Here is a 22,549-nt window from a genome sequence, read left to right as displayed (position 1 = left end):
CTACTTGCCTGCCTCTGCAACAGCAGCCTGAGTTCAGGTTTCCCTCTCCTGAGCCACTTGCCTCCCTTAGATACCTTCTCCAGGCCCCTCTGAGATCTCCCACCTCCCCCATGTCTTTCCAGGATGGTCCACACAGACCATTTTTCCTGCCATTTAATAAGGAACTCTGGCTGGGTATTTATAGTTTACATGTAGGGCTTTTTTTGGTTTTGATGGATTTTAGGTGTGGATCTTAAACTTTTTTTTTTTTTTTTTAAACCTCTCTTTAGCTTCCAGCTGCTAAAGGCTTTGTGGCTAATAGCTTTTATTCTGGTTTAACACCAACCGAATTCTTCTTCCACACAATGGCCGGCCGGGAAGGTCTAGTCGACACAGCCGTGAAAACAGCTGAAACAGGATACATGCAGGTAACCTGAAGAAATATAGGTCATTAGCAGCAGAGCAGGGCAGCTCTGTGGGTTGGACTGCTAAGTGTGTTTGTTTGTGCACAAGCAATATTTTATACAGTCTTTGTACTAAAGGGAAAATTATGTGTGTACTGGAAATAAATAACAAGAAAATAAGACAGTGAAAATAACCAAATCTTCCTCTGTATAACTAATAAACAAGCTAATAAACAAGTTAAATTATTTTTTTTTTAAAGCAGCAATAGGTCCCAAGTCATCCTGTGTACCTTGAATCGTAGACCAGGCCAGGCCAGGGCACCCAGAGAGGGGAAGGACACATCATTTAGCCTCTCTTCTCTGCGCCTACTCCCTAACACGTGGACATGCGGAGATGCCTCTCACCTGGCAGTGATTATGTCACTCGTTAATATCATGCCTATTGCCTCCAGGGCCCACTGGAGGGCTCTAACACTTAAATATTGCTGTCTTTCCAGCAATACTTAGCCATGAGATGGTAGGTTGGAGGTACAGGGCCAAACCAGAGCATTATCTGTGCCTGTGCTTCTCATATGTTGCCACCAATGTACCTAGCAGCAGAGGAGTAAAAACTGGTCCCTCCATGTTCTTCCATAAGATCATAGAATTGGGACTTTTCAGACTTCATTCCTTTCCTGTACTGCATAAATAACTGTACGTGTTGAAAACATACACATATGCTGGGCTTCACAAATGCAGGCAAACACTCTACCCCTGAGCTGTTGCCCAGCCTTCAGAAGTTTTTAAACATTTTTGGGCCAGGAGTGTGGCCTAGCGGTAGAGTGCTTTGCCTGGTATGCATGAAGCCCTAGGATCGACTCCTCAATACCACATATACAGAAAACGCCACAAGTGATGCTGTGGTTCAAGTAGCAGACTGCTAGCCTTGAGCAAAAAGTGTCTAAGGACAGTGCCCAGGCCCTGAGTTCAAGCCCCAGGACTGGCACAAAAAAAAAGTTTTTCACTCTGCCAGTCAACCTTCCTTATTACTTTATGTCCTCTCTGTCACCCTATAAAGCATGGCTCTTTTTTTGCAAACCAAGAAACTAGGATCAGTAAACCAGAGATGTAAATTGGCCAGAGTATAAGGGTAAAAACAATCAGTGCACACCTGGTTTCCCAACCTCTTCTCCACCTCCTTTGTCATTATCTGGTCCTCTTAGTCGTATGATGGGAAACTGCCCTTTAGTTTCAGCATGCAGCCTTTTTCAAAAACCCAGCAGACTGTGAAATGCTTTTACTACTTTACCCATAATGTGTTTTGATTGTGTTTTTTGAAGTATACAGTATGACTTTCCCAGAACAGTGTGTTAACCTAGAAGAAATTAGTTCTGGCATGAGGGAATTTGGTTTTTTAAGTTGCCTAGAGGAAAATTTCTCCCTCTCCCTGCCCCCTTTTCTCTCATGCACTGAGCCATCATCTCACTGATGGCTAGTGCCATCTCTGAGCAGTTTCTAGAAATGGTTTCTACCCTCTGATTCAGACAATGCTGTCCCTGCCTCCTCTTCCCCCACTGTCCCACCTGATTCTCTGTAATTCATGTTGAAGTCTGCAAAGCCCCTAGATTGTTTTTAGAGATGCAAAAACTATTGCATTAATTTATGCCTTAGAGAGGAGACAAAATGGCCTCAGAAAACTTTGCCAGCCCTTGGAGAGGTGATAGTAACTGCAGTTTAAATAGCTGGTATTGTTGGGGTTTTTTTAATTAATTTACTTGATTATTATCACAGAGGTGATGTGCAGAGGGATTACAATTACATGAGTCGGGTAATGAATGCATTTCTTTTCATACAAAGTCTTCCATTCCCTCACTCTCTCCCAGTCCTCCCTCCTGTCTCCACCTGTGAGTTGTATAGTTCACCTTCATCCGTGTCCAGTGAGCTCCACTGCTACACATCCTTCTGAAAATGTACACTTGAGTACACTATACATAAGATAATGAAGACAGAATCATCAAAAACTGAAAACTATTTCAAAAAAAGGAGGGGGGAGAAGGAAGGGAGAAAGAGGGCTCTTGTTTCCATATCTTGGAATTCTTTCAGCATGTATATTATTTCATATAAGTACTTAGGCATTGTGCTTTTGAGTTTTTCTCTTTTAGTCTCACCATGTGTATCTAGAATCCTATATAATTTATCATATCCCAGTGTATTTTTTATCTAATTTCCTCGTATCAGAGAAAACATATGCCTGTGCCATTTGTCTCTCTGAGCTTGGCTTACTTCGTGTAACATGATTTGTTCTGGTTTTATCCATTTCCCTGCAAGTGACATTATTTTATTCCTTGTAATGGCTATGTGAAATTACATTGTGTATATGTATCACATTTTTGGGGTCCACTCATCTATTGTGGGACACAGGTCATTGATCCACTTTGAATTGGTATTAGTGCATGGTGACAAACAGGGATCCACTTTTTATTTTCTGCATATGGTTGCCCAGTTTTCTCAAAACCAATTGTTGAAGAGTTTATTTTTTTCCCACCACTGTATCTGAGAGCTTCCTATCAGCTCTCAGATAATGTAAGTATATGTTTTTTTTGTCTGAGTCTTCTAATCTGTTACATTGATCTTCAGGTCTGTTTTTGTGCCAATACCAAGCTGTTTTTGTGGTTAAAGCTCTGAGTAGAGTTGGAGGTCTGGTATTGTGATACTACCCAAAATGGCATTGCATCATGGCACTGGAGGTTGGAGCATGAGCTAATGCACATAGCATAGGCGAGTAAGGCCTTGTTACTGTCAGGCAAGGGGATTGTCTTAAGGGAGTTTTGGGGTTTTGTTTGTTTTTGTTTTAACTCTGGCTTGAACTCAGGGCCTGGGTGTGTCCCTGAGCTCTTTTGCAAAGCCAGTGCTCTACCACTTTGAGTACAGCACCACTTTCAGTTTTCAGATTGTTAATTGGAGGTAAGAGTTTCACAGACTTTCCTGCTCAGACTGGTTTTGAACTGTGGTCCATGGATCTCAGTTTCATGAGTAGCTTGAATTACAGGTGTGAGCCACCAGCAGCCTGCCGTCTTAAGGGATTTCTAGTCAAAGATGGCTGCTCATACCCAGGAAGTGTGGCTCCATGGCAGTGCTTTCCTAGAGTGTGTAGGGTTTCAAATTGGTCCTGAGCATTGCAAAAGCAAATAAATAGAGCTTGTGACCTTGAAACTCATTGCTGCACAAGTGACGAGCCTTGTAAGGGCAGCTGAGCTTTCTCCTCTTTTTCTTTAGAGACGACTGGTCAAATCCCTGGAAGACCTTTGTTCCCAGTATGATCTGACAGTCCGAAGCTCCACAGGTGATATTATCCAGTTCATCTATGGGGGAGATGGCTTAGATCCTGCAGCCATGGAGGGGAAAGATGAGCCTCTGGAGTTTAAAAGAGTTCTGGACAACATCAAGGTAAGATTAGTACCATTTGGGACCTAGAAGGATATTCATTCTTTCCCTCTCCCCCCCTCCCTCCCTCTCCCTCCTTCTCTCTTTTTCTCTCTCTCCCTCACTCTCCCTCTTCCTCTCTTCGCTTCTCTTGCCCCCTCTTCTCCTCTCTCCCCTCTCTCCTCTCCCCCCGCCCCCCGTATGTCTCTTTGCCAGTCCTATGGCTTAAACTCAGCCTGGGCACCATCTGTCAGTTAGCTCTTTTGCTCAAGGCTAATGCTCTACTGCTTGAGCCATACCTCCACTTCTGGCTTTTAAACATATACTACTACTACTATTATTATTATTATTATTATTATTATTATTATTATTATCATTCGCAGGAGTTACATATGTCAGGTTATAAGAACAATGCTTCCTGCTCGGTGTCACTCCTTCCTTTGTTTTCCCTACTTTCCCCTTTCAGTCCCTATACTCAAGTTACATAATTCATATTTTATGTAATATACATTGAATATAATGACTACATTTGCTCACCTTTCCTCCCTCCATTCCTATGCACTTTCCCTTATTTGCCCACCACCCGAACTGACTTTTTTGTGTGTGTGTATGGATTTTTTTTTTTTTTTAGTGGGGAAGGCTGGATTCAAACCACAACACTCAGATCCCAGCCTTCTCAGTAACTATGATTACAGGTGTGAGTACCTGGCTACTTGCTCTGGTTAAGGGTGGCAGTGGTGGCTACAGTGGCAGCTTGAACCCAGAACCCCATGTTTGTTAGGCAAATGTACCACAAAGCTGTGCCTCCAGCCCGCTACTGCAGTTATTTTGAGGAAAGTCTCACTTTTTTCCCAGGTCCATGCCTGGACCGCAAACCTGTTTTTTGCTTCCTAGTGTAGCTGAAATCGCAGACACACCCCCTCACTCCTAGCTTCTTTTTCTGAGGTAGAGTTAAGTGCCATTAGAAGTATCCGAATTCATTCTTCAGTCATTCCTCCCAAGCGTTGGATTTGTGTCTTTGCTGTCTTTGTATTGCCCTGTGTAGTTTTCCAGCACTGAAAGGGAAAGCACTATTTTTCATTTCAAAGTCTAATACTGGTAGTGATCAAATGTTATTGGAGAGGCATGAATCTCTCGTTTCGTAGTAGCACATACTGAAGACAAGTCTTAGAAGTCATGGCTCTTGAAACACAGTTATCTTTCCAAGCACCTGGGGGGCCGGGAGGTACTTTGGCAATAGTGATGTGGACTTCATATGTGTCTTTTAACTCAGAAGCTACACTTTGGGAAATTTGCTTTACAGGATGTCCAAAGTATGCCAAGAATATGTTTTCTAAACTGTCAGCAGTAGAGGCAAATCATGAACAGAGTGAGAAAATACACTACTGTCTGTCTGCCCATACGCTAGGCTGATAAGCAACCTTCAAAATTTTGGAACAATCCCATGAACTTGTGTGTGCCCACATACATGTGTGTGCTTGCACACCCATACTCGAACTTGAACTAGGGTTCTCCAGCTCTTACTTGGCATTTTTCCACTCAAGGGTGGCACTCTACTTGAGCCACATCTCCACCTCCTAACTAAACTTGGGATATATTTCTTTGGAACAGCAATGTATGTGTTTAATACGTATCTGCTTTGGGGGAGGTTGGGAAATACCAGAGAAATTACCTACCGAGTAGCATCAACTTTATGTAAGATGGAGTACTAAGGGGCTGGGAGTTTGGCCTAGTGGTACAGTGTTTGCCTGGCTTGCACCAATTCCTGAGTTCGATTCCTCAGTACCACATACACAGAAAAAGCTGGAAGTGGTACTGTGGCTCAAGTGGTAGAGAGTACTATCCTTGAGTAAGCCCAGGGACAGTGCTCAGGCCCTGAGTTCAAGCCCAAAAAAGAGGGGCCAGGAGTGTAGTCTAGTGGTAGAGTGCTCACCTAGCATTCATGAAGCCCTGAGTTTGATTCCTTGGTACCGCATACCAGAAGTCGTGCTGTGGCTCAAGTGATAAAGTGCTAGCCTTGAGCATATTGTGTCCAAGGAAAATGCCCAGGCCCTGAGTTCAAGCCTCAGGACTGGTGGGGGGAAAAAAAATAGAGTATCAGTTAGGTTTCCTCTTTGTGTAAGAGTACAGTACAGTTTGTTTCAGAAGAGTTTGTTTCAGGTTGCTAGAATTGGTTGTGAATGATACCATTTTATCTCTTGCACAATCCTTCTCCTATTACTAACCCCTCCCTCCTCTCCCCTGCACACCTGTGCTGTTCCCCTTGATTTGCAGGCAGTGTTCCCATGTCAGAGTGAGCCTGCGCTCAGTAAGAATGAGCTCATGCTGTCCACTGAGTCCATCATGAAGAAGAATGAGTTCCTCTGCTGCCAGGACAGCTTCCTGCAGGTACGCTCCGCCAGGTGGCACCATTGCACTCACTGCCAACTGACTGCCTACAGGTGAATTCTCTCCACCTCCCCCACCCAGGGCTCAATTAAACCCAAAGTGTAAGCAAGGCAAGCTCTCTCCTATGGAGCCATGCCACACACCACAGCCCTTTTTGGTTTCTTAACCTCGTTTAATTGTTCTGACTCTCGAGTAACTAGGATTACCTGCATGATCCATCTCACTCAGTGACAGGTAGATTTTGTAAATTAGGGTTTGTTTTATTTTTTTAATTTTCATTTTATTTTGTGTGTGTGTATACCCAGGGTAAGGTGCAGAAGGGGGTCATAGAAATGGAAGGACAAAGAGTGAACAAATGTAGCAAAAGTATAAACAAATTTTAGTTTTACTGTGTGTGTGTGTGTGTGTGTGTGTGTGTGTGCGTGTGCGTGCGTGTGCGCACGAGCGTGCATATGTGTGTATCTTGGGGCTTTCGGGGCCTGGGTACTGTCCCCTAAGTTCTGGCTTTATGGGGTTAATTGGACTAAAGAATCTCATGGACTTTGTATCCCAGACTGCTTTAAACCTCAGTCCTCAGATCTTACAGGATTAGAGAATCATGATCCACTGACACTTAACTTGCTTTTATTTTTTTTATTTTGATAAATATTATTTAATATGGTCAGAGCTTGCTTTATTCTTCGCATTAATTGTTCAGTAATTAAGAAGCTCAAACATAGCCTCCACAAGTCTCACTAACCAATACAGTTTTGTCTCCTGCCTTATTCAGAAGTAGCTCCTCTTAGAAGGAAAGTGCTTTGAGAATTCACTATCCCTATCCCCATCACCCTACCCGCTCTCTTATTTTGTCAGCCATATCTTCCCTAGTCAGGCTAGGACCTGTGATCATCAGTAACATCATTGAGTTAGCCTTCCTTAATTTTAGTGTTGTGACCTTGATACCTTGAGACTCTTGATTGTTTTTGTTGTTGTTTTAACTCACTGACTTGCCCAAGCAACTCTTTCATGTTTACAATTCTGGTTAGAATCATGCAAAAGGGCACACAAAAGGTAAATAATCGATCACCATTATGCATCAATTATAATTAAATGTAGCATAAGATCAACATGCTTAAGGAGAATATACAGCTTTCACTGTATCAGGGGTAAAACAGGAGGAAAACTCAAATAAGAATGTTCTGTTAAGGGACCTGTGTCCTGTTCCTGTGTGGAGGTGTAACAGGTAAAAGAGCCCTTCTAACTTTCCATGTCTAACCCTCAGACTGTGGCTGGGTAAGTGCCTTTGTTTTTTCCCTAGAAGTTTCGTTTCTCCTTTTATTTTTTTTTCTTTTTAAATCGATTAGAATTGCCATTGGCTTTTTTTTTTTTTTTTAAGCAATTTTATAGTTTATTTGACACTCACTGGTTAGTTCTCATCCACACTGATTGGCTATAGATTTTTGCATGTGGTCACAAGGACATAGGTTACCAGAATATGAAGCTTGTTTGGTGATTCTTCATCCTCGTGCTTTCTGGATAACCACAGGCAGATCCAATAGGGGATATTCCTTATTCCTTTTTCCCAGATAGCTTTGTTGAGCCTGGTGTCACTGCACACAGCGGGAGTCCCATGTCCTTCATGGCAAGCTTCCAAATTTTCTTTTTCCTTTTTTTTTCTATGTATGTGGTACCGAGGAATTGAACCCGGGTCTTAGTGCATGCTAGGCAAGCACTCTACCTCTAGGCCATAACTCCTGGCCCCATTTTCTTCTTTTTTTTTCTTTTTTTTTTTTTTTTGTGGATCATGGGGCTTGAACTCTCCCTGGACACTATCCTTGACCTCTTTAGCTCAAGGCTACCACCCTATCCTTGAGCCACAGCACCACTTCCCATTTTCTAGGGGTTAATTAGAGCTAAAAGTCTCCCGGCTGGCGTTGAACCTTGATCCTCAGATCTCAGCCTCCTAAGTAGCTAGGATTACAGGCGTGACCACGGTGCCCTACACCTGGCCCGATTTCTTTAAGTGCACGCACATTTCTCTTAAATCCCACTCTTATCCCATGCTTATGAATGTTGATGGTGTAGTCTCCCATCACCAACTTGTTGATGGCAGAACGGCCCTTCTTCTCACTACCCTTCTTAGTGGGAGCCATTCTGCCAGGCCCAAGTTGGAAAGGAAAAACACTTGGCTTTTCAAAAAAAAAAAAGAAAGAATGAATGAATGTGTACACGCCAGGAGTTTGGCCTACTGGTAGAGTGCTTGCCTAGCATTCACAAAGACCCAGTTCAACTCCTCGGTACCACATACATAGAAAAAGCCAGAAGTGGTGCTGCAGCTCAAGTGATAGAGCTCCAGCCTTGAGAAAGCCCAAAGACAGTGCTCAGGCCCTGAGTTCAAAGCCCAGAATTGGAAAAAAAAATTTTTTAATTGCTATTATAATGTACAGGGGGTGACAATTATATAACTCAGGTTATAAGTACATCTTTTTTATTATATTTTTTATTGTAATGTATAGAGGGTTACAATTACATTCACCAGATAGTAGGTACACTATTTCTCACACATTGATACCCCTTCTCGTGTTTTTGTCCCCATATCCCTCCTCCAACCCCCTCCCAATCATCTTGTTTTCCCCCCTTCCCTTTCCTATTTCAAATAAACAAAGGTATATACAATATGCCAGATAGCAAAGTCAGATAAAGTAACAATATGAGATTAACCAAAGGGTAACAAAAGAGAAGAGAAATAACAGAACATTAAGAACAACAATCACACAAGATAAAGCTCTTGTTTCCTTATCCTGGAGATCCTTTCATTTAGCCTCATCCTATGACCTTATGTATCTAGGTTTTGCACTATTGTAATCCTCTGCTAGGACATTCCTAGGTGTGTACTGATTATTACAAATGAGGGAAACCATTGAGGCTATGTTCCTTTGGGTCTGGCTTACTTCACTTAGTATTATTTTTTCCAGTTCTTTCCATTTTCTTACAATTGGGGTGATGCCATTCTTTTGGCAGCATAGAATTCCATTGTGTATAAATACCACATCTTCTTGATCCAGTCATCTACTGAGGAACATCTGGGTTGGTTCCATATCTTTGCTATGGTAAGTAGTGCGAGTGGCTTTAGTAAGTCCTTGTTTCTGGATAATTAGGTAAATGCCAAGGCGTGGAATTGCTGGGTCATAGGAGAGCTCTCTGTTTAGTCTTTTGAGGAACCATACTGCTTTCCATAGTGGCTGAATGAGTTTGCACTCCCACCAACAGTGCAGTAGTGATCCCTCCTGGCCACATCCCCTCCAGCATCTGTTGTTATTAGTTTTCTTGATCATGGCCATTCTAACTGGAGTGAGGTGGAATCTCAAAGTTGTTTTGATTTGCATTTCCTTTATGGACAGAGATGTCAAGCATTTCTTCATGTGTCTATAAGCCATTCTTATTTCCTCTTCAGAGAAGTGTCTCTTTAAGTCTTTAGTCCGTCTTTCAATGGGATGGTTGTTTCTTTGAAGATTTGTTTTGGAGAGATTCAGTTTTTTTAGCTATTGTTATATTTTAGATATGAGGCCTTTGTCTGTTGTATGGTTAGTGAAGATCTTCTCCCGTTTTATGGGCTTTCTATTTAACTTGCAAGCTATGTCCTTTGCCATACAGAAGCTCTGCAGTTTAATGCAGACCCATTTGTCCAAATAAGTGCATTTCTTTTTGGACAGTGTCACCCCTTCCCTTGCTTTCTTCCCGTTTTCCCCCTGCCTCCCCACCCACAGACTGTCTAGTTTCTTTTCCACATGAATTCCAGTGAATACCACTGCTGCATTTGTTCATCCTATGTCTTTCCATTTCTGTGTCTCCCCCCCAACCTTACCCGCCCAAAGACAGATAAATGAACAAACAAAGCACAAGAAAACATGCACAACAACAACAAAAAAAACCCTTTTGTCTCCATTTCCTGGAGTTAATTTAAATACTATTTTATATGATCATTTGGTTTTTGTATATGCTTACGTTTGCTTATTTTTCTCTTGCACCTCAGCTTGGTAGTGGCAAACACAGGCCTCTCTTTGGCTCAGTTCTTTTCTTGACTTTGGCCAGTTTCCCAAGTGACCAGTCTGTTCGGAGTGTGCTGGTGCCGCTGGCACTGTGTGGCACACACATTGCAGGTCTAAGGATGCCATTTGTAGCTAGCTCATAATCTGATGAACTTAGATTTGCTGAGAGGGTCAAAACTCCACTAGCCAGAATAGATTTGTGTAAAGCCAGGAGCTGTTCCCCAGTGCTAGCCCACACCAGAGCTGAGGGGGCAGGCTGTGGTTGCCTGTGTGCTATGTGTTTTTCTCTAGTACATATAGGTTGATTCAGCTCAATTTTTAGTTTTAATTTCGTGTTTCTTTCCACTAAGTAAGCCCTAACCTTTGTATAAGGAAAGGTTATTTTTCTGAAAAGCCACTGGAAGCATGCTTCTGTGCGTGACTGCTCTGAAGTTCTCTCTAATAGATGCTGGATAACGGTGATTTTTGTGTCTTTTTGCTGCTTATATGTACAAAGCTCACAGGTGAATACTTGTGGGTCTGCTTGATGTTTGCTCCTCCCCTCCCTCCCCCTTTTTGTGCCAATCCTGGAGCTTGAACTCAGGGCCTGGGTGCTGGCCCTGGGTACGTATGCTCAAGATTAACACTACTACTTGAGCCCCAGCTCTCCTCTGGCTTTTGGTGGTTAATTGGAGGTAACGGTCTTGAGCTCCTTGGTCAGATCACAGCCTCCCAAGCTCCTGAATAGTGAAGATTATAAGTGTGAAGCACCAGTACTTAGCCTCTTTTTTTTTCTTCCCTCCTCACTCTTTTTTTTTCTTCTGGTCATGGGGCCTGAACTTAGTGTTTATATATTTTCCCTGAGCTTTTGTGCTCAAAGATAGTGCTCAACTACTTTGTGCCATAGCTCTACTTCTGGTCTTTGGTAGTTGATGGGAGATGGGTCTCATGGACTTTTCCTGCCTGGGCTGGCTTTGAACCATGATCCTCAGATCTCAGTAGCTGGGCATGAGTCACCAGCACCCAGCTTATCTTTTCTCACTTTAAAAGAGAGATTCTAATAATATAGTGCAAGCTAGCCTGGAGCTCTTTCTTCCTGCCCTGGTCTGTTGAATTCTGGAACCTCTGGAGTATATCCAGATAGCTGATTTTGGAGATGGGAGTTCAAAGTGAGCATCTGACCTCTTGTTGGCCCTTGTTGCCTCTGACTTAGGGTAATGGGGACTAATGGTATGCTGCTTCACCAAGAGGCTAAGGCTGTTTAAAACTAAGAACATAGCCAGGCATGATAGTATACATATAGTCTCAGCTACTTGAGAGGTTGAGATGAGATGATCACTTGAACCTAGAAGTAAATGACTAGCTTAGTCAAGTCAACACAGTGAGACTGTTCCAAAAATAGTTAATGGTTGTAGTGTTTTGGCCAGATGCAGTGGCTCATGCCTATAATTTTAGCTGCTTGGGAGATGGCAATCAGGTGATCACCGTTAAAGGCCAAGTAGGGCAAAAAGTGACAGGCTAGCTTAAGAAATTAGGCATGGTGAGTTGTGCCTGTGTTTCCAGCTATAGAGGAGATACTGATCTGTGTCTGAAGGCAGCTGAGAATAACAGACAAAACATTAGGGGTTTGGTTCAAATGGTAGAACATCTGGCCTAACAAGCAAGAGACTCTGAAATCAAATTTTCAGTTTAAAACAAACAAACAAAAGTAACATTTTTTTTCCCAGCATAAATAGCACATATACTACTTTTGTTGGCTTTGTTGTTGTCTTGTTTTGGCCAGGACCTGGCCACTGTCCCTAAGCTTCTTTTCCTCAAGACTAGCACTCTATCATGTGAGCCACAGCACCACTTTCAACTTTTTCTCTGTATGTGGTACTGAGGAGTCAAGCCACAGGCTTCATGTATGGTAGGCAAGCACTGTGCCACTAAGCCACATTCCCAGCCCCTCATGCCTGATTTTGACAATAGTTTTCAGGAATCCTGCAAGTCCTGGTTTTGAGCAGAGTGGTTTGTGACATAGGGTGAGGGTGAGAGCAAGAGGAGCTAGGAGCGGCCAGTGTTTCCTTTGAAAAGAAAGTAAGCTCGTTGCACATGTTCAAAATGCATGGGAGTCTGCTAAGCTGTGCTTTCACCAGTAGTATTTAGTCCTCATCATAGCCTCAGAAGAAACCTCTAAGGATCAGTCAATACAGAGCTGCAAAGTATAGCAATACAGTTATGGCTGTGCTGAGTGTGTGAAGATGGGCCACCTGGCATTCTGGGAGGGCAAAAATCAGTTCCCTGCCCCTAGTAGGATAGTAGGGCCCCAGAGAGCAGGGCTATGGGATCCAGTGGAATTGGCAATGGTGTATGGGTGGCCTGGCGACCTCTGGGAAAACCACTTTGTAACAGAACCAGTACCCATATTGTGTACTTGATACCACGTGCTTAGCTACCACTAAAATGCAATAGCCATCATATACTACTGACAGTTATTAAGTGAGCACGTCCAAGTTCATGAGAAACATATGATGTTGTTTACTCTCTTATCTTTCAGGAAATAAAGAAATTCGTTAAGGGGGTTTCTGAAAAGATCAAGAAAACCAGAGATAAATATGGCATCAATGATAATGGCACGACAGAGGTACCAGTCTGCCCAGACTTGTTAGGATACAGAGTTTTACCAACACAATTGGCCCTAGCTGTGCTCTCGCTTTTGTCCCCTCCAGCCCCGAGTGCTGTACCAGTTGGACCGAATCACCCCCACACAAATAGAGAAGTTTCTGGAGACCTGTAGGGACAAGTACATGAGGTAGGGATGCTAACTCTCATAGGCTGCCCCAGCGTCCACCATAGGCCTCCTTGTCTTTCCTGCTTCCTCCCCATAGGCCTAGAATCCACATCACCACCGCTGGCTGCCGGGGTTGGAGGTGTGTCACCTCTTATATAGTGGGTTGTCAAGCTTGGTGGTCTTGGATGTGGAAGTCACTGCAAAGTACCATAACAAGTGTCCTGCCACGAACACATGTAATATATTTGACAGGCATATGACAGGTACCTGCAACACATGTGATAGGAGACCCTGTAGAATTCTGATGCTGGCCCTGTTGATCATAAGCTGGCCAGGCAGAATCCTATCCACCCTCACACCCTCTGTTCCAAGCCTGTGCCAAGTCAGCCTGGCACATGGCCAAGTCCTACCTGCATCCATGTTGGAAAAAAGTAACAGAAGCCCCAACCTAGCACTCGGACCAGGCTGTTCTCTGTCACACCATGTCCTCACCTATGCCTTTCTCTCCTAGGGCACAGATGGAGCCAGGCTCCGCGGTGGGTGCGCTCTGTGCCCAGAGCATTGGTGAGCCAGGCACCCAGATGACCCTGAAGACTTTCCACTTTGCAGGTGTGGCCTCCATGAACATCACCCTGGGTGTGCCCCGGATCAAAGAGATCATCAATGCCTCCAAGGCCATCAGGTGCCATCTCTAGCCTCTTATGTGTGCTAATGGGACGTCCCTCACAAAGCTGCTGACAGCTTGTGCCTGTAGTCCTAGTCATTCAGGAGGATGAGATTTGAAGATAACAGTTCGAAGCCAGCCTCAGCAGGAAAGTCTGTGAGACTCTTAGTTCCAGTTAACCACCAGAAAACCCAGAAGTGGCACTATGGTTTAAAGTGAGCAAAAGAGATCAGAGATAGTGCCTAGGCCCTGAGTTCACACTCCACAACTGACCAAAAAAAAAAAGGTCTCTCAGGTCAAAACTATGTGAAGCCAAAATGAAAGCAATATTATTTATGGTCACAAGTCACTTGAAAGAGGGAAACATTTTAAAAAGACAGAAAATAAGAGCAGTGTGTCAGTAGAGATTTTATTTCACCTTAAGTTGGCCCCGTTAATGGGTCTGTCACTTCACCTGGGGCTAGACTTCATGATCCCTGGTGATTTTATACTGAGATTCGTAGGTGATGTGAGACTAAGGGAAGTAGATATTGCATTGCCTTTGATAATAGAAGTCATGATTACTTAGGATGTAAATCTAACTAAGAACAATGAGCAGCATTAAGTAAGAATTAAGAGTGACTGGGCATCCAGACTACAGGCCGTCTTTCTGCTCTGTCCCTCAGAGCAGAACCAGCAGTGGAAGTTCAGGGGCTAGCGTCCTAAGCAAAGCAATGACGGGCTGAGAACTGGTGCTCCAGGAGCAGGTGTTTAGGCAGAGCACTGGAGGAAGTTGAAATGCACCAAGTGTCGGTTTACTCAGGGAACAGAACTAGAGTAACTGCTGCTAGAGACCAGAGAGGAGGAGGTAGGACTCCCTTTGTTTCTGGAAAGATTTTCTGAAATTCTTTTCATTCACCAATGGAGTGGGTGGCCTGGGGAGTTGGTGGGGGGGCAGGGTAAGTAAGTGAAGACTTTGTAGCAAGCCTGAAACCTGGTAAATGCTCAACAAATTGCAGGTACTAGTACATGTCAGTTACAAATAGCATTCAGCTTTAACAAAGCCATGCTCTGAAAACAAGCCCCTTCCTTGTGTAGTAATCTGTTCTCCTTCTCCTCCTCCTCTACCACCTCCATGCAGCACTCCGATTATCACAGCACAGCTAGACAAGGATGACGATGCGGATTATGCCCGCCTTGTGAAAGGCAGAATTGAGAAAACCCTCCTGGGGGAGGTAAGAAATCCTCTGGGTAATAAAAAAAAAAGAAAATAAGAGCAGTGACATTTTTTTTGGGGGGGGGGGGAAGATGATCAGGGCAGTGCCAGAGGGTGGAACAATCCTAGAGGGGGCATGTCCCAGGATGAGAAGAGAAGAGGCTAGCTAATGCTCAACTCTCTGGACACCACAGATTTCAGAGTATATTGAAGAAGTGTTTCTTCCTGATGACTGCTTTATTCTCATCAAGCTTTCTCTGGAACGGATCAGACTTCTGAGACTGGAAGTAAGTCACATAATTAGATGTGTGCAGGATGCCATCCTGTCTTTCCCAAGGCTGGTGCTGACACACGAGGGACAGAGCTAAGCAGAGAACGCCATGCTGAAGCTTCACTTGATCTCTGGTGTTTGAGATCCTGGTGCCCCACCCCATCCTCTTTCTCAACTGATACCTCACAGACACTTGTGGACATTGTACAGGCCAGAATACCAGCTCACTGTAGCATATCAGACAGTGGGTCTTTATATCCATCTGCTTGGTGTCTAGCATGGCTGGCTGGCCGGTTGGTTCCATGAATGTTTGTAGGCAAAAGTTTATGTCAGTATAGATTGTGTGTGTGTGTGTGTGTGTACGTGTTGATACTAGGGCTTGAACTCTCAGGGCCTAGGTGCTATTCCTTCGCCTTTTCACTCAAAACTGGTGTTCTACCACTTGAGTCACAGCTCTGCTTCCACTTTATGGTGATTAATTGGAGATAATTATGGACTTCTCTGCTTGGGCTGGCTTTGAACTGCAATCCTCAGATGTCAGCCTCCTGAAAAGCTAGGATTATGGGCATGAGCCACCAGCACTGGCCTTGTTTTTGTTCTTTAAGGTAAATAGGAAGTTGTTTGAAAGTGAAAAGAAAACTGGGAAAGGAAAGTAACAAAATTCTACTTTGTTTTGTGGTTTGTTTTAGGTTTAACTCAGGAACTTAGAAATACTCTGCCACTAGAGCCTGCTCTCCAAACTAGTATCTCAATTTTGTCCAGGCAAATCTGGACTTTACACTTCACCCATAACCATGATGGCAGATGCACACCATTATTCTTAGCTTTTTCTATTGAATTGAGAGTCTCATAAAGCCTACTGCCCAGACTGGCCTCAAACCAGAATCCTCCTAATAACATTCTCCTGGATAGCTAGGATTACAGGTGAAAGCCATATTGCCCAGACTAAGCTGGTTTCTTACACTGGTATTTGTGGGTGCATAACAGTGAGCAGACTCAGACTGCAGAAGGTACATACTACAGGCTGAGCGACTGACACACATTCCTCTTCTCAGATAGTTAAGTCTATATATCAGCCACAGCCAAGTACCACATTCATGTAGTGTCTGACAGTTTGGGAATTCTTCCATTCTGTCTCCTGATACCTCTCCTGCGACTCTTTAACAGGTCTGAGATGGGGTCAGGGATATAGCTCAGGGGGAAAGTGTTGCTCTCATGACATCCTGGCTTCATCCTCATCACTGCCAAAAAAAAGGAGCTACATCCATGAGTGTAGCACACAAACAACTAGTGGTGTCCGAGCAGGGGGAACACTGGAAGCTTTTAAATCATAGTGCCCTCCAGCTGGGGGATACATGTCTTGCCATGAATTGAGCATGCATTTTCCATGGGGCAGATTTGCACCTGGGGTGCAAATTGACTTTCCGTAAGTAAAGCACAGATGGATTGTAAACAGGTAGTGTCTCTGTGGTGGGTGATGAGGACGAAGAATGACTATATGGCTTCTAGGAGCAGTAATGAAATGCAGGGTAGAACATTGGAACAGAAATCTATAAACAGTGATGCCCCTGCCTCCTCACAGGTGAATGCTGAGACAGTGCGCTACTCCATCTGCACTTCCAAGCTGCGTGTAAAGCCAGGTGATGTGGCTGTCCACGGGGAGGCCGTGGTGTGTGTCACCCCTAGAGAGAACAGCAAGAGCTCCATGTACTACGTGCTGCAGTTCCTGAAGGAGGACCTCCCCAAGGTGAGGCAGAATGGCTTCTCGTGACGAAGCCCAAGGTGGGTAGGGCATGAAGAGTAAGGACAGTGAGACCAAGGACATGGCCCTTATTTCTTTCCTTTTCTTTGTTTTTTTGTGTCAGTCCCAGGGCTCGAACGCAGAACCTGGGCCCTGTTCTTAGCTTTTGTGCTCAAGGCTAGCTAGTACTCTACCTTTTTGAGCCACAGCTCCATTTCTGTTTTTTTGGTGTCTAGTTGGATTTTTCTGCCCCGCTTCACTTTGAACTGCGGTGCTCAGATCTCAGCCTCCTGAGTAGCTAAGGTTACAAATGTGAGCTAGCAACCAGCATGCCCCGATTTCTTCCTTTTTCTAGTTGTGGGGCTTGAACTCGGGGCCTGGGCACAGTCCCTGAGCTCTTTTGCTCAAGGCTTGCTCTCTACCACTCTAAGCCACAAGCAGCACCACTTCTGGACTTTCCTTCCCAAACTGGCTTTGAACCAGTCTCAACCTCCTTGGTATCTAGGATTACAAGTGTGAGCCACCAGCACCCAGCATTCCCCTGATTCACAGCCACATCCCCTAAAGCACTGTTTGGATTTTGTATCAGCACTGACATGTCCTCCCCATCCTCCACATTTTCTGATCTCATAAAACTGACTGTAGAGTGAAGCAGAGTTCCCCAGAGTGCTCATCTCCCTGTGCCCAGACAGGGCCAGGGCCTCCTAGGTTTAGTACATTTCTGGTAAACTCTGCTGGGAATGGGAGGTGGAAGGTTACTAACCCAGAGCATGGTGGGCCCAGTTCCTACCGCTGCTGTGGCTTCACGTGCTTCAGGCTCTCACGCCTGTGTGTCTCCGAGTCCAGGTGGTGGTGCAGGGCATCCCAGAGGTGTCCAGAGCTGTCATCCACATCGACGAGCAGAGTGGGAAGGAGAAGTACAAGCTGTTGGTGGAAGGCGACAACCTGCGGGCAGTCATGGCCACCCATGGTGTGAAGGGCACCCGGACCACCTCCAATAACACCTATGAGGTACCACGAAGCCCAGGGTGCACTCCAGAGTAGGCTGTCTTCCCCCGTGCCATCCACAGGCCCTCAGCCACTCCCAGAACACCCCCTTTGCCTCACCTTTGTTCTGGGTCCCCAATAAAAGTTGCATGGTCACTTCTGAGAAGTGAGGCTGGGTTTGGTCTAAGCTTGCCAGGTGGGGGAGGACTTAGAAGCTGGGGGAGCACCTGGAGGGCCTGCTCCCACTCATCCCTAGTTCTCTAGGTGGAGAAAACACTGGGCATCGAGGCTGCCCGGACCACCATCATCAACGAGATCCAGTACACCATGGTCAATCACGGCATGAGCATCGACCGGAGGCATGTGATGCTGCTCTCTGACCTGATGACCTACAAGGTTTGTGGGAGGAGAGATTCCAGTGTGTTGGGAGACTTGAAATCCATTGCCAGGGAAATGCAGCCATGGAGCTGCAGATACATTGTCTCAAGAGCTGCTTGACAGCAAATCAGATGTCACCATCGTGCAAAAGCCACCAGCGAGTATTCTGGTAAAATCCCAATGTGAACATTGCAGCATCATGGGAAACTCATACTCAAGTGAGGACTGAAACATAGCATTTGTCTTTATCCTTTTATCCTGAAGCAAAACTAGCCATAGCCCAAAGACCCAGGATTCCCTTCCACCATATCTACTTCCTGACCAAGTAAATAATCTGTCAACTAAGGGTTGGGGGTGCCGGGGGTTAGTTGCCTATGTCCAGCCACCACCACCCCCCAAAATGCATTTGTGAGCTAGGCAGCGGTGGTTCAAGCCTGTAATCCTAGCTGCTGAAGAGGCTGAAATCTGAGGATCACAGTTCAAAGCCAACCTGGGCAGGAATAGTTCAAGAGACTCTTATTTCTAAATATCAAAAAAAGCCCAGAATTGGAGATATATCTCAAGTTGCAGAGCTTAGCTTGAGCTTTTTTGCTCAAAGACAGTGCCCAGGCCCTAAATTTAAGCCCCAGACCCAGTGCAAAAAATAAAATAAAAATGCATTGGCTCTAGCAGTTCTGAAGGACAGCCAGCTTTCATGATCCTCCCTGGACCAGCCTGCACGGGACATATTGAAAACATGTAAGGGGGCCAGGTGTGTGCTCAGTGATAGAGCGTAAGGGTAGCATGTATGAGGCCCTAGGTTCCATTCTCACAACCACAAAAGAAAGAAACCAAGTGGAGGCAGTGGCCACTCAGAAGAGAGGTTGTCAGCCCCCTGAGTAGCTGGGCTTACAGGTGGGAGCCAGTAGAGCCTGGATCCAGTCTTTTCTTTTCTTTTTTTTTTAAATTTAAATCCAATGCCAAGACTTGAACTCAGTAACTCATACTTAATAGCTCATTGTCAGCTCTCTTAAACTCAGGGCCTCATGCTTTCACTCTACTTTTTTGCTCAAAACTAGTACTGTACCAGTTGAGCCATGACTCCAGTTCTGACTTTTTGCCATTCCTCCAATTCTGACTTATGTGACTGAGTTTGTCTGCTTGGGCTGGCTTTGAACTTCGTTCTCCAGTTCTCAGCCTTCTTGGTAGCTAGGATTCCAAGCCTGAGCCACTGGCACAGGACTCCAAACTCCAGGGCTCCTGCCTCTGCCTCCTGAGTAGCTGGGATTGCAGACATCTACCATTGCCTTCTTCTACAGCTTAACAGACTTTTAGCCATGCTTTTATAAATGTTCTTCCTTTAATGATCAATGTACCTATATTGGATTAATATTCCTTCTTTAGTTCTTGGAGCTTTGGTAAAGAAGAAACATTCCCCCTTCTTAAGTCAGACAGTTGAAAGTTAAGCAGCTGCTAGGTGCCAGGCACTGGGCTCCATGCCATTGTTGACCATCTCCTGTTGCACTGCATGTGCAGGACCAGCAGCACAGGCCTTCAGTGTGGCTGGAAGAGCAGTTTGCTTGGTTCTTATTGGTTCTGAGCAGGGGATGCATGGCGCCTTGATATTTTCTGAGTGGCTCAGGACACCTGTGTCCGTCTCTTCTGACAGGGCGAAGTCCTAGGCATCACCAGATTTGGCCTGGCCAAGATGAAGGAAAGCGTGCTGATGCTGGCCTCCTTCGAGAAGACAGCTGACCATCTCTTTGATGCAGCCTACTTTGGGCAGAAGGACTCAGTGTGTGGTAGGTGTAACATTTTTAGGAGCCACATCACAGTTCTTTATTGCTCACAGCTCGCGAACTCATAAGTCACAGATTGGCACTGCTGGATCTTCAACTCAGGGCCTGATTGTGGCACCATGCCTGACCTCTGCACAGGCCTCTGACAAACTCACCCTGCCCCTCCCCCCTTTGAGGTTTTGCCTCCTCCTGCTCCTTTCACACATAGTAACCTATGTTGGCCCTCGCTGCATGCTTTGCCCAGTTTGCTTGTTGGCCTCAGGCTCTAATGTTAGCATAGGACACAGTCGTCACTTTCTTGTTCTTGCGGTTTATAAAAGCTGCATGTGGCAAGGGAGTCTGGGGAGGGCTCCCTCTGAAGGCCAGGGCACGGGGAAGTCCGTGCTATGCTTTCCAGGGGCACTGCCATGTACCCACTACCACCCCAGCTTTCCTACCTTCTGATACCCTGTGCCAGCAGCAAAGCTGAAAGCTGGGTGACAATTTCCTGAGAACCAAGTCTATTCCTGCAGCCGTCAAGGGGCTTGAACTCAGGACCTTGATGCTGTCCTTGAACTCTTTTTGCTCAAGGCTAATGCTCTACTACTTGAGATACAATTCCACTTTCGGTTTTTCTGGTGGTTAATTGGAAATAAGAGGCTCACAGACTTTCCTGCCTGGTCTGGTTTCAAACCACAATCTTCACATCTCTGCCTCCCAAGTAGCTAAAGATTATAAGCATGAACTACAAATGCCATTGGCTGACTAGTTTCTAAAAATCAGCTGATAGGCTGCCTTGGGCTCAGGTGGGAGAGCAGTGGCTAGGCTGACGTTGACACCCTGCCAAGTGCTGTGGCTGTCTCCCCCTGGAGGCACAGAAGGCCCTGTCCCCATCCAGGAGTGCAGTGCAGGGCCAGTGCGTCATGGTCAGATGGGAAGGAAAGTGACTTGCCAAGTTCACCAGTTAATGTGCAGAGGAGCTGGACCTCATCCCAACCTTCCGGCACTGAGTCAGTCATCTTTCCTGCCCCAGTGCGTCCCCTTCCTCCCCTCCCCAGTGTGAAGGTGCTCCCTGAGCCCTGTTCCGTTGCCTGCAGGGGTGTCGGAGTGCATCATCATGGGAATCCCCATGAACATCGGGACTGGCCTCTTCAAGCTGCTCCACAAGGCCCACAGGGACCCGGACCCCCCAAGGAGACCCCTAATCTTCGACACAAATGAGTTCCACATCCCCCTCGTCACATAGTCCAGAAGAGGAAACCATACCTGATCTCCACCCCTTTTCCCGTTGACAACTGGAAGAGCTTTCTGTTTCCTGGGACAGAAGCCCACAGGCCCCTGCCCAGGCTGGTGGATGGAGAAAATCCTGGAGTCCCACGGCATCGCTCCTTGCATAGGGAGCTGCACCACAGTTTGGAAAAACCGGGCCTTTGTTTGTGACCTGTCTATGGGTGGCCCTGCCAGGCATGCTTGCCCGTCCCAGCGTGCTATGTCCCCTCCGGCAGCTCCCAGCATTTCCAGCCTCATACAGGCCAGGGCATGTGCCTGGTTTTCCATTCTTCGGTTATGACATACTGATGTAAATATTGTTAGTACTATTTATTTGTTCCATTTGAGAGATGTAAAGTTGTCATTGTTTTGTTTTGCTCTTGAAACCAAGGAACTGTAGAAACAAAAAAGCCAGCATCCAGCCAGGCATGGTGGCACACACCTGTAATCCTAGCTGCTCAGGAGGCTGAGATCCAAGGATCAAGGTTCACAGCCAGCCCGGGCACTAAAGTCTGTGAGACTTTTATCTCCAATTAACCACTAGAAAACTGGAAGTGGCGCTGTGGTTCAAGGACTATGACAGTAGACTTAATCTGAAGAGGTCAGGGACAGTGCTTGGACCCAGAGTTCAAACCCCACGACCAACCCCCCCCCCCCCCAGAAAAAAAAAAAACAGCATCTAAGCATCACTGGAAAAATTGGTTAAGCAAAAAAGACTGTCCTGAATCATTAAGCCAAGATGAGCATGCAGCCCTAACTGTTCCAAAATATCTTTTAACAACACTCAGCCACCTGATGCTGACATCTATCTCTGGCAGCAGGAGGACCTCCATTGGGACAGGAACCCAACCCATTCTCGATGGCCTGTAGAAGCCTCACTGGAGTTGGTGGGGTCAAGATGCCTGGAGCCTGGCATTATTCCTGGTCCAGTTTGCCTTGCTGCCTTGGGCTGGCATCCACCACCTGTCTCAGGGTGTCCGCGTATCTCTCCTGTCTCCCATATCTACAGAGCACAAAGCCTAGTACAGAAGTGGAAGCCTAAAAAGTACCTAAGGGACAAAGCACTACTGGACACAAGCTGCATCAGAACACAACTGGCAACCTTGAAGAGTAGGTGTGCAGCCAGGTAGTCGGTGACCATGCCCATAATCCTAGCTGCTCAGAGGATTGAGATCTAGGGGTCTCCCTCCAGGCCAGCTCAAGCAGGAAAGTGCTCATACTTTTTGTTTTGTCGGTCATGAGGCTTGGACTCAGGGTCAGGGTGTTGTCCCTGAGCTCTTCAGCTCAAGGCTACTGCCCTTCTCCTTGAGCTACAGTGCCACTTCTGGTTTTCT

General features: G+C 45.6%; 2 protein-coding genes across 3 annotated transcripts in view; one reads left to right on the top strand and one right to left on the bottom strand.

Moving 5' to 3' along the window:
- Polr3a (RNA polymerase III subunit A) overlaps window positions 1-21,864 on the top strand; it is a 43,840-nt gene extending 21,976 nt beyond the window's left edge. The window contains exons 19-31 of one of the 2 annotated variants that reach the window (XM_090346665.1): window positions 270-407; window positions 3,639-3,809; window positions 6,060-6,173; window positions 12,720-12,806; window positions 12,892-12,974; window positions 13,465-13,635; window positions 14,738-14,831; window positions 15,007-15,099; window positions 16,666-16,830; window positions 17,671-17,835; window positions 18,076-18,207; window positions 19,838-19,970; window positions 21,044-21,864. In XM_090346665.1, the coding sequence (XP_090202791.1) occupies window positions 270-407; window positions 3,639-3,809; window positions 6,060-6,173; window positions 12,720-12,806; window positions 12,892-12,974; window positions 13,465-13,635; window positions 14,738-14,831; window positions 15,007-15,099; window positions 16,666-16,830; window positions 17,671-17,835; window positions 18,076-18,207; window positions 19,838-19,970; window positions 21,044-21,192 (1,695 nt within the window). In that variant the 3' untranslated portion in view covers window positions 21,193-21,864. Of the gene's footprint in view, window positions 1-269; window positions 408-3,638; window positions 3,810-6,059; window positions 6,174-12,719; window positions 12,807-12,891; window positions 12,975-13,464; window positions 13,636-14,737; window positions 14,832-15,006; window positions 15,100-16,665; window positions 16,831-17,665; window positions 17,836-18,075; window positions 18,208-19,837; window positions 19,971-21,043 lie in introns of those variants that run through there. The other variant, XM_090346664.1, reaches the window with a different exon arrangement.
- On the bottom strand, window positions 7,603-8,305 carry LOC150054324 (large ribosomal subunit protein eL31-like). Its single transcript, XM_090346981.1, has 2 exons — window positions 8,158-8,305; window positions 7,603-7,799 (listed from the first exon to the last, which is right to left on the bottom strand). The coding sequence occupies exons 1-2, from the start codon at window positions 8,303-8,305 to the stop codon at window positions 7,603-7,605; spliced, it is 345 nt and encodes a 114-aa protein (XP_090203107.1).
- Window positions 21,865-22,549: the final 685 nt, after the last annotated feature.

The sequence above is a fragment of the Megascapheus bottae genome, chromosome 15 (assembly GCF_031878675.1).
Source record: "Megascapheus bottae isolate mThoBot1 chromosome 15, mThoBot2.hap1, whole genome shotgun sequence".
In the NCBI taxonomy this organism is placed as follows: Eukaryota; Metazoa; Chordata; class Mammalia; order Rodentia; family Geomyidae; genus Megascapheus; species Megascapheus bottae.
The sequence above is the reverse complement of the archived record's forward strand: the minus strand, read 5'-3'. Positions and strand labels throughout refer to the sequence as shown.

Bases quoted from the DNA above. Each gene is read 5' to 3' on its own strand.
- LOC150054324 (XM_090346981.1), bottom strand. From the start codon at position 8,305: ATGGCTCCCACTAAGAAGGGTAGTGAGAAGAAGGGCCGTTCTGCCATC. The intron at 7,800-8,157 runs GTGTAGGGCACC...AAAATTTGGAAG, and splicing joins ACTTAAAGAAATCGGGCCAG to CTTGCCATGAAGGACATGGG.